The sequence below is a fragment of the Orbicella faveolata genome, unplaced genomic scaffold (genome assembly GCF_042242905.1).
Source record: "Orbicella faveolata isolate gen_17 unplaced genomic scaffold, um_ofav_v1 contig_24, whole genome shotgun sequence".
Classification (NCBI taxonomy): Eukaryota; Metazoa; Cnidaria; class Anthozoa; order Scleractinia; family Merulinidae; genus Orbicella; species Orbicella faveolata.
The window spans coordinates 16,857,361-16,876,152 of NW_028301552.1; the positions used below are offsets into that span (position 1 = coordinate 16,857,361).

The 18,792-nt window shown below is 40.1% G+C and overlaps 5 protein-coding genes and 1 pseudogene across 7 annotated transcripts in view; 3 read left to right on the forward strand and 3 right to left on the reverse strand.

Moving 5' to 3' along the window:
• LOC110062803 (uncharacterized) overlaps positions 1–18,792 on the forward strand; it is a 60,515-nt gene that overhangs the window by 40,308 nt on the left and 1,415 nt on the right. The window lies entirely within an intron of this gene.
• LOC149110646 (uncharacterized) lies at positions 103–12,264 on the reverse strand. The gene is made up of 2 exons (XM_089292822.1): positions 11,561–12,264; positions 103–1,442 (listed from the first exon to the last, which is right to left on the reverse strand). Exons 1-2 carry the CDS (start codon positions 11,610–11,612, stop codon positions 1,063–1,065), a joined length of 432 nt encoding a protein of 143 aa, XP_089148948.1. The 5' UTR covers positions 11,613–12,264; the 3' UTR covers positions 103–1,062.
• LOC110062804 (uncharacterized) lies at positions 4,766–7,806 on the forward strand. The gene has a single exon (XM_020769750.2). The coding sequence runs from the start codon at positions 4,989–4,991 to the stop codon at positions 5,769–5,771; it is 783 nt and encodes a 260-aa protein (XP_020625409.2). The 5' UTR covers positions 4,766–4,988; the 3' UTR covers positions 5,772–7,806.
• Positions 7,176–11,346, reverse strand: LOC149110647 (uncharacterized; annotated as a pseudogene). The gene is made up of 4 exons (XR_016208161.1): positions 10,381–11,346; positions 9,920–9,987; positions 9,194–9,393; positions 7,176–8,849 (listed from the first exon to the last, which is right to left on the reverse strand). The product of XR_016208161.1 is annotated as an uncharacterized LOC149110647 (transcript).
• Positions 13,333–15,671, reverse strand: LOC149110648 (uncharacterized). The gene is made up of 2 exons (XM_089292824.1): positions 15,494–15,671; positions 13,333–14,313 (listed from the first exon to the last, which is right to left on the reverse strand). The coding sequence occupies exons 1-2, from the start codon at positions 15,543–15,545 to the stop codon at positions 13,940–13,942; spliced, it is 426 nt and encodes a 141-aa protein (XP_089148950.1). The 5' UTR covers positions 15,546–15,671; the 3' UTR covers positions 13,333–13,939.
• On the forward strand, positions 16,821–18,030 carry LOC110066176 (melanocyte-stimulating hormone receptor-like). Its single transcript, XM_020773382.2, has one exon. The coding sequence runs from the start codon at positions 16,989–16,991 to the stop codon at positions 17,949–17,951; it is 963 nt and encodes a 320-aa protein (XP_020629041.2). The 5' UTR covers positions 16,821–16,988; the 3' UTR covers positions 17,952–18,030.

Genomic DNA, 18,792 nt, shown 5'->3' on the forward strand with positions numbered 1-18,792 from the left:
TTTTGAAAAGTGGAGAAGGCCCTGGGGACGAGTTTGACTGGATATCTGCCAATCAGAAGTGGTCTATCGACTTCTCACGACCTTAAAGAAGACTTACATTGCTTTACAACAGCAGTTAAGGATATTCATTTCGCAAATCCACTTATAGTCTACAATTTCTTCCTTACAAACGTATTTATCAGTCTTAACATTAGTCAGCGTGTTGAACAGGCAACAAACCATAACCGAGAGCAAATAACACGCTGTAATAAATATGTACAGAATATGCACTGGAGATTTTAAATGATAACTCCTCGATAAATGTACTATGTATTCAATAATGCTAAGCAACACTGCCTCATGTTTAACTCACTCACGTTTGCTAAAGATTTCTTATAGCGGCGCGAACTTTTACCTGCCTGGTTTTTAAATGTCTACCGTTTAAAAAGCTAAGTTGGATTGCATTTGCTTCAAGCGAAAATTATTACTGCCGCACTAATAAGCATTTCGAACAGAAAACTTTCAGACGCTTTTTTTCTTCATTTCGGAGAAAGGCCGCAGATCTCAAAGCGACACTGCGCTCGTAAAAGAATTTTGAAATTAACTTGGGAATCACTAACTTTTGAATGAGCTAATTTGAAGAATGCTTATTTCAAGTTACAAGTTTCGAGATTAAATAATGTTGAACTAACATTTCCATGTGAATTTATAGCATGATACTACGACTCAACTCTGTGACTCTGTTGTAGCAGTTAGAAGTTTGTTACAGTTTAAAAGAAAACAACCGAGGTCGTGTGAAATTTTCTTATTCCAGAACCCGGATCACATGAGTGCTAAAAAGAAGTGACGAGAGTTTGACCCCGTTATATCGTTGTTACACCTTGTCTGAAAGGGAGCTGGTGTCAGCTCTCGCATACACTAATCACCTCACTAGAAAACTCTCGTTTACCTCTCATCAACTTGACTTTAGATCCGATCATCAAAACCTCAGAAGGCGTCAGTTCTTGTCAAGCTGTTTTCCGCAACAAATCGCGTTCGAAAGTTTTTTTCGTTCTGTCATCAGCACGGCGTGGTGTTGTAAAGTCAAGTGAAATTAAGGGCTTCAATCACACCAACAGCAATACAGAGGAACACCAGATATAGACCAAGGTTCACGCCAGCGTCAGCCGAGTTGCAAGCGTCATCGTGGCAGCAGGAGACGGTACAATCGTAGGAGTCCTTTGCAATCTTTTCTTCATCGCACACCTTCTCCATTTCATCGCACAGTCGTTCATCTGCGCACAGGCTTTGCACAAGTCTCATGCGATCATTAATTTTCTGCCAAATCCTCATACAGCGGTCTCCAACTCCATGGCAGTCTTTTAAGTATTTGTGGTGGTTCGCTTTTAAAGTGGCCTTGGTACACTGGCTTTCATAGCCCTTGCAGTTGTAACACGAGATATTATGTCCTAAATGACTTCTTCCTGTTGGCAAAGAAATGCAAGTAAGCGTCATTGCTATTTCCCCGGAAATGTTGATTTTAGGTCTTCTGAAACATGGCTGGAAATGGTAGTGGTGATCAGTTACTCAACTTGAAAAATCGCTGACTATTCCCCCTAAAACTAACCCTAACAGGGTCTGAGAGGTATGAAGCCCGGTAAGTGTACAGAGCCCGGTGAATGCAAGCATAATTCTTCTTTCTTTTTGTAGCGTTTGGTCGACTATGTTGCCAAGTTTTTAGTCGACTTTTGTGTCGACTTTTTTGGCGAGTTTTTAGTCGACTTTTTTGACGAGTGTTTTTGTCGAATTTTTCATAATGAGTTTTCCTAACGCGTAGGTTGATAGCATGAAATAATCCTAGAAACAACAAAATCTCTGACTACTCCAAGCCAAGATGAAAATAGCGTTCAATGATATCATTATGTCTACCACAGTAATCTTGCAATGGGAATATAGTCTGGAAGCCGAACACCCGCACATGTCGATGTTATCAAAGTAACTGTAAAAAGCGCAAAAAAAAAAAAAAAAACACACGGCCATGCTGGCCAGCATCTGAAAGAGCTAGCCCAACACGAATGCATGCATGCATGTAAAACAGTTGACAGAAATGGTTTCATGAACAATTTAGGGTGCGTTCCTTTGGGGTGATCTGGATCAGGATCAGTGATCCAAGATCCCTCAGATCATGGTGCATCAAAGCATAGTTAGTGGAGGGGTCTTCTCTACTAACTATGATCAAAGGAAGCGATGAATCCACTCTGGTCACGGATTCATCGGTTCCTTTGATGTACCATGATCCGGAGTGATCTTGGATCACTGATTCTGATCCAGATCACCCCGAAGGAACGCACCCTTACTCTTTTATTTTAATCAGGAATAAGTCAAAAAAAGGTCGAAAGTAAAGTTTACTCAAAACTCGACACAGAACTGAAGTAGACAGAAACCTCGATACAAAACTCATCAAAAAATGCAACACAGAAGTCGACAAAAACACTCGTGAAAAACTCAACAGAAAACTCGCCAAAAAAAATGTTCTCCAAAAAGTCGCCAAAAGCCCACCAAAAACTTGACTGAAAGCTCGAAAAAAGAGTAATAACCATGGCACTTACCGGACTCCGTAGTTAACAAATTCTTCGCTACTTTTCGCACAAAGATTTCCCTTTTTTACCGAACATTGAACTCTAGTAAAGAGGGTTCTAGCGAGTTTTAACATGAAAATTGTATTGTCACAAGCGCGACCGGCAGTTCAATCACTCAAACGCGAACGATCCAAATCGGTTGTCTCGCCTGATCGCCTGATTACAGATGAACGACCGTGTTAAACAGGAGGGACGTTATTTTAAAAACAATGCAAAGAGATGACGAATATATATATATATATATACTTATAACACGACAGAAACGTACATTGGACTCACAGAGAGCGACTTCAAAACTAGATACAGAAACCACACCGCATCATTCCGCCACGCTAAACACAGAAACTTGACCGAACTCAGCAAGCACATCTGGAGCCTCAAAGACAATGACATCGAACACTTTATTTCCTGGCGCATTCTCTCCTCACACTCGCCGTATAACAGCTCAAGCAAAAGATGTAACCTTTGCCTTAAAGAAAAATTCCTTATCATCTGCCAACCCGAGCTATCAACACTTAACAAACGTAATGAACTCGTATCATCTTGCCGCCACAGAAACAAAGCCCTCCTACGAAACAACTAACCCGTTAAATTTCGCGCTGCATATATTATGTAAATTATATTGTATATAAACGGTGGTAAAGATTATTCTTATTAAATCCCCTGATGAGTGGGCAACCACGAAACAGGCTTGTAGGGATGAACTTGTAGTTTATTTGTGTTTTTCCTCCCACATTGTATACTTCGCTCTACTCTGATGTATTGAGCACTGTTCTACGAAAATCAAATTTTACACTTAATTAAGTTCGACAAGCTCTGCCGTGCTACACGACTCTGGCACGGCAGCGATTCAAACGTCGTGCTTCTGTCGCGCCAAACTAAATTCATAAATTATGTCAATGTGTTTTGGCGAGATTTCGTTCCCTCGGGGAGTTAGGAGGAGAATTGTTATGAGGCTTCAGTAAACCCTGGATTTGATTCGACTCTGGCACGACGTCTGAATCAGAGTTGATTTCCTGCCGTGCTACAGTCGAACCAAATTGCAATTTAGTTCGGCACGGCAAAAGCACGACGTCTGAACTGGGCCTCAGCGACAGACTGTTCATTTAGAGTGAAAAGTAACTTCGATTGTCATACCAATTACTTCACGTCAGCTGGGCATACGTATTCACTCAGTCTACCGGCCCAAGGGATTGAAAGCGTCAGCGAAAATTAATCGAGTCACTAATTTAACTTAACATGATAGCACGATTTATGTTACCATTAGCGAAACCCCACAATTTTGTAAATTTTTACCATCCCTGTTTTGAGTCTAATTACAGCTGTGCCAAATCGACCGTAGCGTCACTTAAGTAACCAGTCCGTCGGCTTGTCAGCATTATTTTCTAAACTCTCTCGAACCATGCACTGGATGTAGCTCTCCATGCAAAGGAATAACAATTATTTAGACTTTTTCGGTAAATTATGAAGAGTAGACAAGACAGAGGTTGTACCTTGGGACAAAACGAAAACCTACAACCGATGGTTTCAGGATGTGGTTTCTGTGGTCTGAAGACATCGTTCTTCATTGGTTATAACAAAATAAGCATGCCAGACATATTTTAGATCTTCACGGTTTTATAAGCTTGACGGGGTAAAATGGTGCGAAGCATTTGAATTTAGTCTTCTTGTTCAACAGGAAACTCGGAAATGTTTCTTACATACTTTTAAAATAGAGGGAAATGGTTAGGAAACCTGGCAAAGTTCTTTGTTGTATGTTTCTGTGTGCTTCTTTGGGGGTTGACCCTGCACAACAAAAGGTGGTTATGTGCGCTTATACAACTAACCAGTAGAAGCATTGTGATTATGTAATACATGCATAGTCTGTGAACATAAAACAAAGGATGTGCAGGGTCAAAGTCCTTCCAACATAAATCTTGGCCTGTTTGTTTGCTTCTTTGATGTCTACCAGCTTTCCTAACCATTTCCCTCTATTAACTCTAGTTTCTATGGGGTGCCATTTCCGCCAAAATTATTGTTTTATTATTATTAGGCACAATGTTTTATTATTAGGCACCAGTTAATTATTATTAGGCACAATGTTTTATTATTAGGCACCAGTTTATTATTATTAGGCACAATGTTTTATTATTAGGCACAATCTCTTATTATTAGGAACTATTTTATTATTGTTTGGCATTATGTTCTATTATTATTTCATCTTTATTATTAGGCACTGTTTCGTATTATTTTCGTACCTTACTATCTCCAAGTAGTCAGCGGTTTTACACATGAGAACAGCATGGCAGACATTGCGAATGATCAAGGGATAGACATCTTGACTTTGTAGGCCCAGAAAAAGCAAAATGTAGCTGAGTATGTAGAAGCAATTTATCCTCGAAGTATAAAACGATGGCAACTAACACTATTTCCGACTTAAGGCATGAAGTTACCTCCCGATTACAAGAGATTGTTGCTTGTGTTGGTGTGTCTCATGACAGTGACTTAGTGGAGGAGCTTGAAGAAATTCAAAAGCATGTGAATCTCCTTGATTCAGTGACAAGAATACCTGAAGAGTTGTTTAATTTGTTGAGTAGCGCACGATCACTTTTACAGCAGAATGAGGAAAGAGCAAGTGTTGTTCGTAGTGGTACTCCTGGTAGGCCAGCTTATGACATCAGGAAGGAACAACTTGAGATGCTTCTAAGAGCTAGATTTAGTGTCCGATCTATTGCAGACCTTTTGCACGTCAGTTCAAGGACCATAGAACGACGAATGCAAGAACATGGCCTCTCAGTACGTGCTTTATACACCGAAATGCAGGATAGTCAGTTGGATGACATAGTGAGGGATATAAAAAGAGGGAACCCAAGCTGTGGGTCAAAAATGTTGGCTGGGTACTTTGGTGCAAGGGGTATATTTCTGCCTAGACGTCGGATAAGGGAGTCACTTTCTAGGGTGGACCCTCTTGCAGTTGCTGCAAGACGCTGCAAAGCAATAAAATGGCGCGTGTATAATGTGAGCAGGCCACTTGGTCTCTGGCACTTTGATGGAAATCACAAACTTGTGAAGTGGCGTTTTGTTGTCCATGGCTGTGTGGATGGCTTCAGTCGAATCCCAGTTTTTTTATCATGCAGCACAAACAACAAAGCTGTTACTGTGTACTCACTTTTTATCAAAGCGGTACAAGACTAGGGATTGCCCTCAAGAGTCAGATGTGATCAGGGATCTGAAAATGTGGATGTTGTCAAATATATGTTGAGTACTCGAGGAACAGGGAGAGGCTCAGCTCTGGTTGGTAAAAGTGTGCACAATCAAAGAATTGAGCGAATGTGGCGGGACGTGTTTGAAGATGTTTTGGCAAATTTCTACGAGTTGTTTTCTCTGATGGAGGAACTGGGTATCTTTGACCCTTTATCTGAGTGTGATTTATGGTGCCTTCATTATGCATTCCTTCATCACATAAACTATCGTTTACATGAATGGTCTGCTGCCTGGCTGAGACATCCCTTGTCTACAGCCAACAACAACACACCTCTTCAACTTTGGATCAAAGGTTCACTGAATTCTGCAGAAAACAATACAGACCCGGTTGATGTTACTGATGAATATGGCATTGATTGGAATGGTCCTGTTCCCCTTGATGAGGACACTGTGGAAATTCCACCTACTTCTCAAGCTCTGACAGATGAGCAAGTTGCTGACCTTGAGTCAAGAACTGAGTTACTTCGAGAGTCTTCAATAACAGATGATAAAATTAAACTTTACAAACTTGCCAAGGAATTTCTTGAGCAGCATTAAGTTGAAGTAACAATCCACTCTGGAATGTTTAAATGAATGACTTCTTACTGATACCTGAATGTGTGTCTCAAACCAATGGCAGACATACATGCAAGAGAGGAGCCTAGGGTACCCAGCTTCACCTTTGATGTTCAATCAGTAATGATTATTTTGATGGTCTGTTGTATGCCCATAAATTATAGTTACTATATGACTTCAGCTCCATTAGAAAAATCACAAGTTTCTCCCACCCATTCATACATAATTTGTTCACACATGGTTGTTTACTCTGTCCTTAAGGCTGCATTCATTAAAAAGCAGGAGGGGGGGAGGAAATTGTATAGAGTACTGTATTTTTAACATCCCCCCTGAAAACGGTACAAAATTACGCATCCCCCCTTACCTGCTTGGAAAAAATTTGTATCCCCCCCTAACAGCTTCATGTCAGGAAACTTGAGTCCCAACTTAATGTTAAAGCATGCTTTGTTCTTTCACTTTGTAATCAGTGGCGTATCTAGGGTCCCTTGTGTGGGGAAAATCTTTGGGCCTCCACCTTAACCTAAGGCCCAAAGGACTGGAAAAAAATTTTGGGCCCTTCCTTATAAGCTGATATGGATGCACTTTGCAAAAATCACACTTAAAAATATTACCATTATTCTGTATATATTTGATGTCTAAAAAAATAAACATCCCCCTGAAAATTGCTCTGAGAATTAACATCCCCCCTCTGGAGTACAGAAAAAGGCTAGACATATCCCCCCTCATTTTCCTCCCCCCCCCCTCCTGGTTTTTAATATGGACGCTATAAAACAACAAGAATTTTAAATTGAAATTCTTTATTCACCTAAATGTAACCCTGCAATAACAAAATGTTGAACTTGAACTTGTTTAACACAACCACTGAGTAATAATATTGGACTAATATAAGCACTATGAAACTAAGCTTACTTTAGTGTAGGATTCTCCTATAACGTTTCCTATTAATTTTGTCCATACAGCAAACCTATAAAGGTCTATAAAATTGGGCATGGTCGTATTATATATGTTGTTTATAACTTGCATGCAAGGAAGAACTGCATATATTTCAATTAATATGTAAAAACATAATTAAAGAGCCCAAAGCAAGAATGTACTCCCAAGCGAATCTTGCTTTTTTGCATCAATAAAAGAACTTTCTTGTCAATATTTTCGGGTTCAGGGATGTGCCTGCAACTCCAATTAACCACCCAAACCCAGAATTCTGTAAACAAAATGGTCTTAAAATTGAAGTCACTTAGGACATTTTTCTCAGGGCTCTTCAATTTTCTGAAACAGTAATCAGTAATATTGATAAACAGTGTGAACTTTATGCTTACCTGTATCCACTCTTACAGGTTTCCCAAGTAATAGTATGGCAACTTTAATGTAAAATGGGTGGCCCTCTCTTGAACATTACAGTATTCTACTGCTATCAAGATGTTTTCATTTTGATATAATATTATAAAAGTCACAGGTTCCCAATTTTGTAATCTTCATACATGGCTATAAAATGTAAATGTCTGCACAGACAATATTCTGTTTTCCCTAAGCATAGCCAAACCCTTTGCTGTTCCTGATTGCAAACGTCATTGCATCTCTAAATGCGACATATGTTTTGTGAACAGTTGGAAGGTGCAACATAGGCCCACATGTATTGGCCTTGGGAAAGGGGGATAAATTACCATCTTTGTCAGGATCATGAAGGAACCCAAGAGTTAAATCCCAACTGACCCGTAGTGGTGGTAATTGTTTACACCCGCAAGTAAAAAATAGCAGATCACTTAAGGTGATCGTTGTTTCCCCTTCTTCTACATCTTGTAAATAGTCGCACCAGTGAGAAATAATTACATTTTCTAATGCTCTGTTGTTTGAGCCTTCTTCACTCTGAAGAACAGTAAACAAATTCTTGAATGAATCGGCATCTAATTCGACTGGACTGTAGCAAAAAGCTTCATGAAAAACATCAGGATTGTTTGTAATTGCCTTCAAGACACCCAAGTCTGATAAACCCTGTTTGAATTGTTCCAGGGCTGGCCACGCCCTCCCCAATGTGAGCCAATGAGCTGTTCGTTTTACAATGTTGTCAATGTCCTTAATGGACTTAATTTGTTGAAGGGTACCCCCTAATTCCAAAACCGTGTCCAGATTATTACGTGACATAACTTCATTTCCTTCTTGAACTGACTGAGCCCTAGAAAGTTGTTGCAGAGAGGTCTTAAGTTCAGGTTCATATATATCCTCAACAGCTACCTGTACTTTATCTGGACCATAGATCAAAGCATCATACTGAACAGGAGATAAAAAGCAAAGCCCAGGGCCCCCATGGACAAGGGACAGAGCGGTTCACTTGACTTATTCTGTTGCCTCGGCATTGCTTTACTTGCCTTCTGCCTTTGCAAGGGGGTGCTGATTGTCTCACTGCATGCGACTTGGGAGTTTGCATCTTGATTTGAGATGTAGGAGTTACCAATGTCACTGCGAGGAAAAAGAAAGGTAAAACTACTACTTTAGTGCAATTTTCAGTATCAGTTGTGACAAAAAAATGACTACAGAATGGTGAATGAAAATATCACAACTGATATTTTTCCATATGGTAGTCCACCTCTTACAATCACTTCTTTCGAAAATTGCATGTGGTGATACAGTGTACATGGCTAATTATATGTCAAATATTGTTGTTGACAGGTACCATAACTTTGTGATAGTGCCTAATTAGTGTCCAGTTTTTGGCTTTTAGCTATACATGGTTTTTTGGATTGAATTAGTCAACTGATAAGCAACTGTTTTGAGGAATATTATAACATAAAAAACACGCTTACTTGGGTCGAATTGTAAAGAACAATTGATCACAAACAGGGCATTTTGAACTACTGCCATCTGAGGTGTTATGCCACTCCTCCAAGCAAACACTATGAAATACATCACTGCAACATGCTGGGGTAACTCCTTCACCAACAATGTCCTCTAAACAAATCTTGCACTTCTCTTTCCTACACTTCTCTTGCTTTTTAAGGCAGTTCTGGAAAAGATAAAACTTCAATTACAAATACAGAAATACTGAGGTAGAAAGATATGACCCCTGGGTATTCTACAATGTGAGGAGGGTGATGAGGGGGGAGGGTGTCTGGAATGGTTGTCGAGAATGACTAAAACATCTCCTCGGATTACATGTAGATCTTAATGAAATATAAGCAAGCCTGCAAACTAAATGTAATTAACTTTAAAGACTGCCTTTATTTTCTCTTTCCGTGACAACGACCATCTGCATTAATTGATTGAAATCAAACCCTGGTTTTACATGTTTGTACTACACCCAAAATAAACATTTCGTTCGTGACTTAAATACTTGACAATCTGATAAGAATAAACTCAACAATGTCACACAACTTCGAACTAACGACAGTGGCGCTGCGATTTTTCAAAAATACAACAGGGGACTTCACTTGGGCAGACGATAAAAACCTGTGCATTTAGCACCGATTCAGTGAAATATATGCTTAAAGCTTATATCTAAACAGCAAGTATATTTCAGTGACAGTTCTTACCTCCGTATGTTCCCTCAACTTATCCATTGCAACGAACTGTAAACATGAATTGCATATTTCTTCCAAAACTGAGGGATCTCAGGGGCACCCAACGACCGTTTTCTCTCGAATGCTTTTAAAAGCTGTTTTAGGCTATGTGGAGTACTTTTAAAGCTCTGTAGGTTAATTTTAGGTTGCGCTAAAAAAAATTTATCTGTTCGGTTATTCTAGGGGAACTTGAGTATTCTCGAATTTATTAGGGCTTTTTTGTCCATTTCCCGAAAACCTTAGGTCTTATCGCCTTTCCGAAAATGATAGCTGACCTTTTTTCGGTACTCAAAACGACATTTTTTACAATTCGAAAACAACAGACATTAAATTTCTCATATCACGAAAGTTCGAGGTGACAATTCTCTTAAGAAAATCAGAGGGGATTAAAGGTCTTCCGAACAGATAATTTACCGAAATGATCCGTTGGGTGCCCCTGGGATCTGTGTGTTCTTGAACTGTGTTAAGATCGATGTCACACTGAATGGGTCGAACATAAACCCTTCCTTGACCTATAAACTGTGATATATACTGCACGGTGTTCCCTTGAGGCCCGGTAGGGATGATGTGCAATTCTCGTTTACCTGGTTCGGCGTACATCAGCTCCAAACCACCCACATCAGAGAGCTTCGGAAAGGAATCCACGAGAACAGAATATAGGCGAGCAAATGTGCCGTCTACGGGAAGGGCAATTTTCTTCTCTCCCAAACCACAGAGAAATAGTTCTCTCTTTTCTTGTACGGTAGGGACTTCGGCCTGACTTTTATCTGCCAGGCATACAAACTTTCGTGTCACGGTTTTCTCCTTCTTCTTCGCCGAGCTGCCACGTCCCCTTTTGACAGTGGAGAAGTTTGTATTTGATGGCCTCTTCATGCCGTAAACGTTCGGGAAAAGCCGCTCCATTTCTGTTTTTAAACTAGTGCCAGTGCCCTGGTTCGTCGTGGAAGGAATTGGTTTAGCTGTTGAGGTTTCTCCTTCATCAGGGCTAGCAAGCCCTTCGATTACCTTAACGGCTTTTGAAAGCAGATCCTTTACCACGAAAACGTTGTTCTCCGCCATGTCATGTCAACCTATTTACTGTGCCGTGACTACTGGAGCTGCTGCCGAGCTGCTGAGATTTTCATTGGTCGAGACGAAAAAAGGCGGGAAAAGTGCTAATAATGAAAATCAATGCCTAATAATGCAACAAGGTGACTAATAATAAAAAATAATTCCAAACAATAATAAACTGGTGCCTAATAATAAAACATTGTGCCTAATAATAATAAACTGGTGCCTAATAATAAAACATTGTGCCTAATAATAATTAACTGGTGCCTAATAATAAAACATTGTGCCTAATAATAATAAAACAATAATTTTGGCGGAAATGGCACCCCATAAGTTTCTTGCGATGAAAGTCAGTTGCTACGAACGTGTTTAAATAGAAGTACTCGCCATCACGTAATAGGTCCTCAGTGTTTCTGTCTACACATCGAGGATACACAGATCAATTTAGTGTTATATCGCGGTACGAAACGCCCTGATTAAGGTTTGTTCGTTCATAGTCATAAAATGCCCTACACCTTCTTACTATTCCTTCATATGGCACAGAAATAACAAACATCGACTTACCAGATTTGATGACTAAAAGAATCACGACCACATTCGGCAAAAGATGTTTCATATTGACTTGTACCTTTACTTTTGTGATTCCTGATTCTTGCAATTGAACATAAGCACTTGTCGCGCAGGGCCTTGGAACGAGGAAAAGGTGGTTCTGGAGACACGTGATTTTGTGCGATAGGCTACTTTCGATATATTAAAGTTCAGCTTGATAGCGAGGCTTAAGCGACACAAACAAGAGAAATGAATAAACATGCTCATTAATAATCCATTTCCGAATTACTTTTTACCTCTGCTTCAAAACGAGGCCTGGTGTACAACCTTTCATACGGAAATAAGTTTGATCTGCATGACAACGAACGTGCAAGAAAAACTCATTTCAATATGAAAGGTTGTGCCCAAAGACTTGTTTTGAAAGAGGTCAGAGCAACACAGAAATAGCTTATTTTCTTTGTTTGTGATCTCTAGGAAATGTCCCCAAGATGAATTTTAACATATCGAAAACAGTCTATTCATCGCTCGTTAAAGCTGTTCGAGTACAGCACCTACAGACCTTAAAAAACGTTATATTAAACAAAGAGATCTTTTTGGCGACTATGAATGAAGGCTCTCGGTATGATGTGCAAGATTAGCATTTTACAGTGTAGAAATTCTTTAATATGAAGAGCCTTTTTTCTATAGTCACTAAAAAATGTACTAAACATGTCAAGGGTTCACGGTCCTCGCTGTAAAACAGAATGCCTCTTCCGGCCGGAAGTGGCATTCACACGTTTCATTCTGCAGCCATCAAATCATGTTTCTTCAAAGTCATTTTTTCCTCACGGTACGGTCTTACCAGCTAAAAGGGACGGGCGACTCTAGGATTGCACAGTGGTACTGTACCACTTCCTTATTCTCGTTTAGAAGGGCGATATTTGCTTCCCATAGTGTGAAACAGCTTGGAGATTCTCTATTGCCTGTACTGTAATGTGCTTGGGAGACCTGAGAACTGTGAGAGTGAAGTGTCTTGCCCAAAACACAGCTCAGTGATCCTGGCCTAGGCTTAAACTCAAACCCCTCAAATCAAAATCCATGCAACATGCTAACCGTTGGACCAACCTGTTTAGTTTCAACTGAGTTACGCAACTTTGAAAGCTGTTTCAAGATATATTGAACATTGGAGCGAGATGGACAGATCAGTGGGTGCTGTGGTACAAAAAATTGCCTTTCTTGCGACGAGTTTCATTAGATTAGAATGTAAAGATTGTACAGATATAAGGATGTCATATGATCCTCAGTAGTGTTAGCCTTAAACGCAGCCGCACTTTGAGTTCGTCACGTAATCTTCCTTCCTCGCGTGGTGGAGGAAAGTTGCGTGACAAGCTCATAGGGCGCCTGCGCTACGGCAGTGTTAACACCTACAAAAGAACGAAATCCTGAGGGGACACATGCTATTCGCTGAAGCGAAAACGTAGAGTTCAGACTCCTCACCAACGAGATTGCTGACAAACCTGGGCAACCATTAGGCCCCACTAACCATGTTGACGTACTCCGCTGACACGAAATTGTATCACTTCTGCCTGCTTCGTCCTGAGCGTCGTTTCCGCGCGTTTTGTCGAAAAGGCGTGAAACAGGGAGCGCAGGTTTTCCGAGTATAACAAGGCTCAAAATTCTACGCGCACCGTATTCCAATAAAGGTGAGAGACCTGGGTAGGAGGCCACCCTTCTCCTGGGTGACTGGATTTCAGCCAATGGGAAGTGGTCTCGTGACTTCTCATGACCGTATGTGAGACTTACATTGCTTTACGGCAGTAGTCAAGGATATTTATTTCGCAAATCCACTTGTGGCGCACAATTTCTTTCTTTAAACTTATTTACGAGTCTTAACATTAGTTGCATTGTGTTCGGTATAACATAGCACACCTTAGAAATCTTGAATGATAGCTTATATATTCAGTCAGTGATGCTAAGCGAGGCATTACTGACACATTGCTAGATTATAACAGGGGCGCGAACTTTTTTTCCTGCCTGCGTTTGGCGTGCTTGATTTTTGTGTAGTGGCTACTTTATCTCGTAGTGACTATTGTATCCTCCCTGCAAAAACACTTATCTCATCATTTTAAAAGCTAAGTTGGGTAATTCAAGAAAGCGATACCACGAGCGATAATTATCCGTGCCGCACTAATACACTTTTCAGACAAAATTTTCGGATGCTTTTTTCGTTAATAAATGAGAAAATCAGATTTCAGAGCGACACTGCGCTCGTAAAATGAATTTTGAAATCAGAGGCCGATATCACTGCAAATCACTAACTTTTGAATGAGCTAATTTGAATAATTTCCATCTCATTTCACAAGTTTCTCCGTTCTGTCATCATGAGCACGGTGTGGTGGGGAAAAACTAGTGAAGTTAAGTGAAATTAACGGCTTCAATCACACCAAAAGCAATGCAGAGGATCACCAGATGTAGACTGAAGTTCACACCAGTGTCAGCCGAGTTGCAAGCGTCATCGTGGCAACAGGAGACAGCACATTTGTAATCCTCCTTTTTCTTGAGTTTGGCGCACAACTTCTCCATTTTATCGCACAGTCGTTCATTGGCACACAGGTTTTGCACAAGTGCCGTATGATCACTCGTTATCTGCCAAATCCTCGTGAATCGGTCTCTACCTTCTCCACAGTCATGCAAATATCTGTAGGGGTTTGCTGCCAAAGTGGCCTTGGTACAATGCTTTTCAAGACCCTCGCATTTGTAACACGAAATATGGCCGGAATGACCTCTTGCTGTTGGTGAACAACAAAGGAATGCAAGTAAACGATATTACTCTTTTACTGAGAAAAGTCTGTTGATTTTCGGCGTTCTGGAACACGACTGAAAATGGCAGTGATAATTAGTTATTCGACCCGAAAAATCCCTGACTGTTCCCCCTAAAATGAACCCCAAACGGAATTTCACGGGTCCTATAGTGCTTTTCACAAGAAAATATGTCAGACGATAGCCTGGAATTCTGGAAACTCAGTAATTATAATATCGCCACACTTCTTTCTCTTGCATATGGTTAACCCTACTTACATGTATCTACTAAATTCCACCATGAACATTTTTAAACAAGAGAGCAGGAGCTTTGTTCAAAAATAATAGATACCAAACTTGGGCCTTGTTACGAATGCTTATCATTGAAAACGGAGAGGCAAGATTTTTTAATAAAATTTTCTCTTCCACGACTCTTCGCACAGGTCAAATGATTATGGAGTTTAGTCTCCTATATAAGAATTTACCCTTGTATGCAAACTCGTGGCTAAACATAGCAAGCAGTAATTTCTTTAAGCAAATCGTTGTAATAGTTGTGTCATCTTCTTGTTTCGATCATGTCAATGTAATCAAATCCTTCGCCTTCCTCTTCTTTGACCTCTTTCTCTCTTTTAAGCCGTCTACGTCTCGATAGCAACTTATTCCAAAAGCATCAGAGATCAGCACACCAATGCGACATACTCCACAATAACCTGTATCCATGTTACCATTCTTACGGATTCAGTTACGGATTCAGTGAATCCGTAAGAATGGTAACTTTCCCATGCATCGTTTTAATGTTCTTAATTGTCATGCGTTAAATGTCCCTGGTTAATATGTTGTACCGCAAAACTAAACGCAATGCTAATTAGGCAACTCGGAAATGTTTCTTGTCATTAAAGTCGCCCGCTGCCAAGATCAAGATCATATTCTTTTGCCAACATGTATTTTTCATCAATTTACCTTTAAAAAGAAGTACTCGCCATCACGTATTTGACGTTTAAAGCACGGTTTTGAGCCGACCAAATCGAGGATGAACACATATTCTGATTTCTATAGTGATGTGTCCCGCACAAGACACCCCGATAAAACTGTGTTAGTTCATATTCATTAAGTTTCCTACATCTTCTTACTATTCTTTCATTTCACCTAGAATGAGAAACATCGCCTTACCAGATTGGATGATCAACAGAATCACGATCAAATTCAGTAAAAGTTGCTTCATATTGACTCCCCTTCCGTGATTTCAGCATTCTCATCCCCAGAGCAACTCGTCGTTGTTAACCAACGAGGCCTTGGCACGACGGAAACAGGTTTCTCCTAATTCAAAGTGCGTTTCCTTCTCGAAAATATTCCCTGATTGATATCTTACTAAAACTGTTCGATTAGGCCACCTACAGACCGTAAAAGACCTTAACAAAGGGATTTTACGGAAGGATACTCAAACTTGAAACCTTGAGCACTTGAAATTTTTTTGGATGTGTTTTTTGGAAGACTACATACAGAATGAAGGCCTTTGAAATAATGAACAAATTCTTGTTAACATCAAGAGTACCTATTCTGTAGCCACTAAAAAACGTACAGAAAAGTAAAGTTTCACGCGCGGTTCCAGTGTCGTCTGTGTGTAAAACAGAATTTAATATTCCGACCGGAAGTAGCATTCATATGAAGCACTTCGATGAAAATTCTCCCTGTAAACTAGTTCTAAACTTCCTGAAGGTCTGTAGGAACCGTGACCGAAACGTTTTAATGAGAAGTCAACTAACGATACATTCTGGAGGGTATAAGCGTTAAACTTGTGAAAATCCACCCAGCTGTACCACTTCCTCATTCTCATCTTCTGAGTTCATTTGTGTATATTTAGGTGATGATTACATGGTGCATTTCAGACCGTGCTGAAATTTCATTCTGGTGAGGGAGCTAGAATATTGTTGGGATTGCATGACGAACCTCAGCTTTCTCTAACTTTCCCCAGTACAATTTAGACGAATTTAATTCAAGGACCCTCTAACAGTAAAATTCGACGATTGTGCAACGTAAAAATCGAATTAGATTTTCGGATTTCGTCCAACGCGTTTTATCCGTGTTAGTGGGACGGATAAAATATTGATAATGTATATTCAGTTTAAATTCCATCTAATCTCCTGAAAAGGAGTTAGGTCTTTAGGTCGTTCAGAATAGAAATTAGTGCTCTATTTTGCCGCTTAGCTTCGTTTCCCTTAGTTCTAAGTCTTTCAGTTTTCAGGGCCCCTCATAACTGGTGATCAAAATGGCGAGTTCTTTGGAGAAACATTATTCCAATGACAGAAATTTCCAACCGAAATTTTCGGAATTTTTCTCCAGATGATACACAACCTATGACAACTGTTTCTGCAGTCAAATTTACTCGTCTCCCAAACCTTCTTGGCGAAGCGAAACTCGATATGTGAGTCACCCGGCCACTTGATCAACATTTGACAAGACAGTTGGCATTTTTGCAAATTACGTAATAGATGACCTGCTAACACGATTGACGTTAAACCATCTTCCTTCTGAATAATTGCGCAGTTATTACGGGAGACGAAATACAGGAAGTTTTAATTCACCGTTTCAAAGGCGTCATGTAAATTAGGGGTTTCGTGCAATATCCACTGAATCCTGTTTAGAAATCTTTCGTTAACAGTACAGAATGATGGCTGAAAAAAACTTTACTCGAGGTGGAAAAGAGACCGAAATAATCGTAGAACCGTTATGTTCGAACATTTTGACAGGTGGATCACACGACAAGTTGATATATCTCGCAGCATTCAACGTTTTTCTATCCATTACTGCATTTCTGGGCAATACTCTGATCCTAGTCGCCCTTCGCAAGGAGTCTTCCCTTCATCCTCCGTCCAAACTCTTGCTTCGTTGTCTTGCAGTTACTGATCTTTGTGTAGGTCTTATTGCGGAGCCTCTCCTTGTCGTCTATTGGATGTCCTTGGTTCAGGAATATTGGGATTTTTGTCGCTACGTATTTTACTCTAGTTATATTTCCGGCTTTATTTTATGTTCAGTATCTTTGCTTGTACTAACTGCTATAAGCGTGGACAGACTTTTCGCATTGCTTTTAGGACTGAGATACCGGCAAGTTGTAACTTTGAAGCGACTCTACGTGATCGTAGTTACCTTTTGGATTGTGTCCACTGTCGCTGCGATATGTTTTCTTGTAAACCGCCTTATAAACTCTTGGTATTGTTACACTGTCATACCATTATCTGTAGTAATCTCAGTCATCTGCTACACAAAGATTTTCCTCGGGCTACGCCATCAGCAAAAGCGGCAAGCACAAGTTGCGCAAGGCCTTGTCCAACAAGACAATCCAACCCAAACCATTCGACTGAACAAAGTGCGATACAGAAAGGCAGTGTCCAGCGCACTGTGGTTGCAGTTGGTACTAGCTGTGTGTTATCTACCCTACAATGTAGTGTCAGTCTTGTTCAGTGATCACGGTAAACTATCGTCATTCAGTTTTCTTGCTTGGCAATTAGCAGTGACTTTAGTTTACCTTAACTCGTCGTTAAACCCGTTTCTTTACTGTTGGAAGATAACTGAAGTGAGACAAGCTGTAAAGAGGACAATCAGACAAGTTCTTTGCTGTTCACCGAGTTAGTTTAATTTATTGTAGTGTTATGCATCTGTTATTCCTTACAAAATAAAGCGAATTAAAATAGAGTTACAATGGTGGAGAACCTGAGTTCTTGGGACATTGTGTAATGCACCGAATTATCTGGGCTTTACCACTGATGTTTGAAAAAGCACTGCTATCCTTTTAAAATTCCGTTGCTGTTTCCCCCTCCCTTCTCAATAAAATATTGAAACTCAGGAGAATTTGCAGGTACTAGTTTTCAACATTGTAGGTGGGGTAGGGGGAGAGGTAGGTGAAGTTGTATTCGCGCGCGACTGTTTGTCTGTTTGTCTGGCGTCTGTGCAAAAGTGCCAAAAGTGCAAATTTGTCCCAAGACTTTTTTTCCATGATTGTAGATAACAAAGAAGGATAATCTATGAAATTTAATTTTACACGAGCTTGAGATTGCAAATGTGTCCTTGAATATATTATTAAACACTGGTTTTAAGGGGGAGTTTATATCAGAGCTTCAAAGCAAACAGGAAGAAGCTAGAACCTTCTAGTACTCGGAAGATCAACACCTGCCGCGCTTTCTAATGTTACTAACAACAGCTTTAGTAGCCTTATTTGCAAAATAAATACAACTTTAAATGTCACTTTTCTCCTTTATCATGTAAACCACATCTCATAATTTCGCGTAGAGGCGTCTTATTTCATTCCTAGTTATGCATTAGACCAGCGTCTACAGTTCGAACTTGACTCTGCTTTTTCAATTTGTTGGTTATTTTGTGCCCAAAAGAACACTGGGTATTTATGACCCGAGTGAAAAATCAACCTCCGTTCCTAGACTCTCTCTTCTTACCGTTCTTTCTCACTCCAGGAGGGA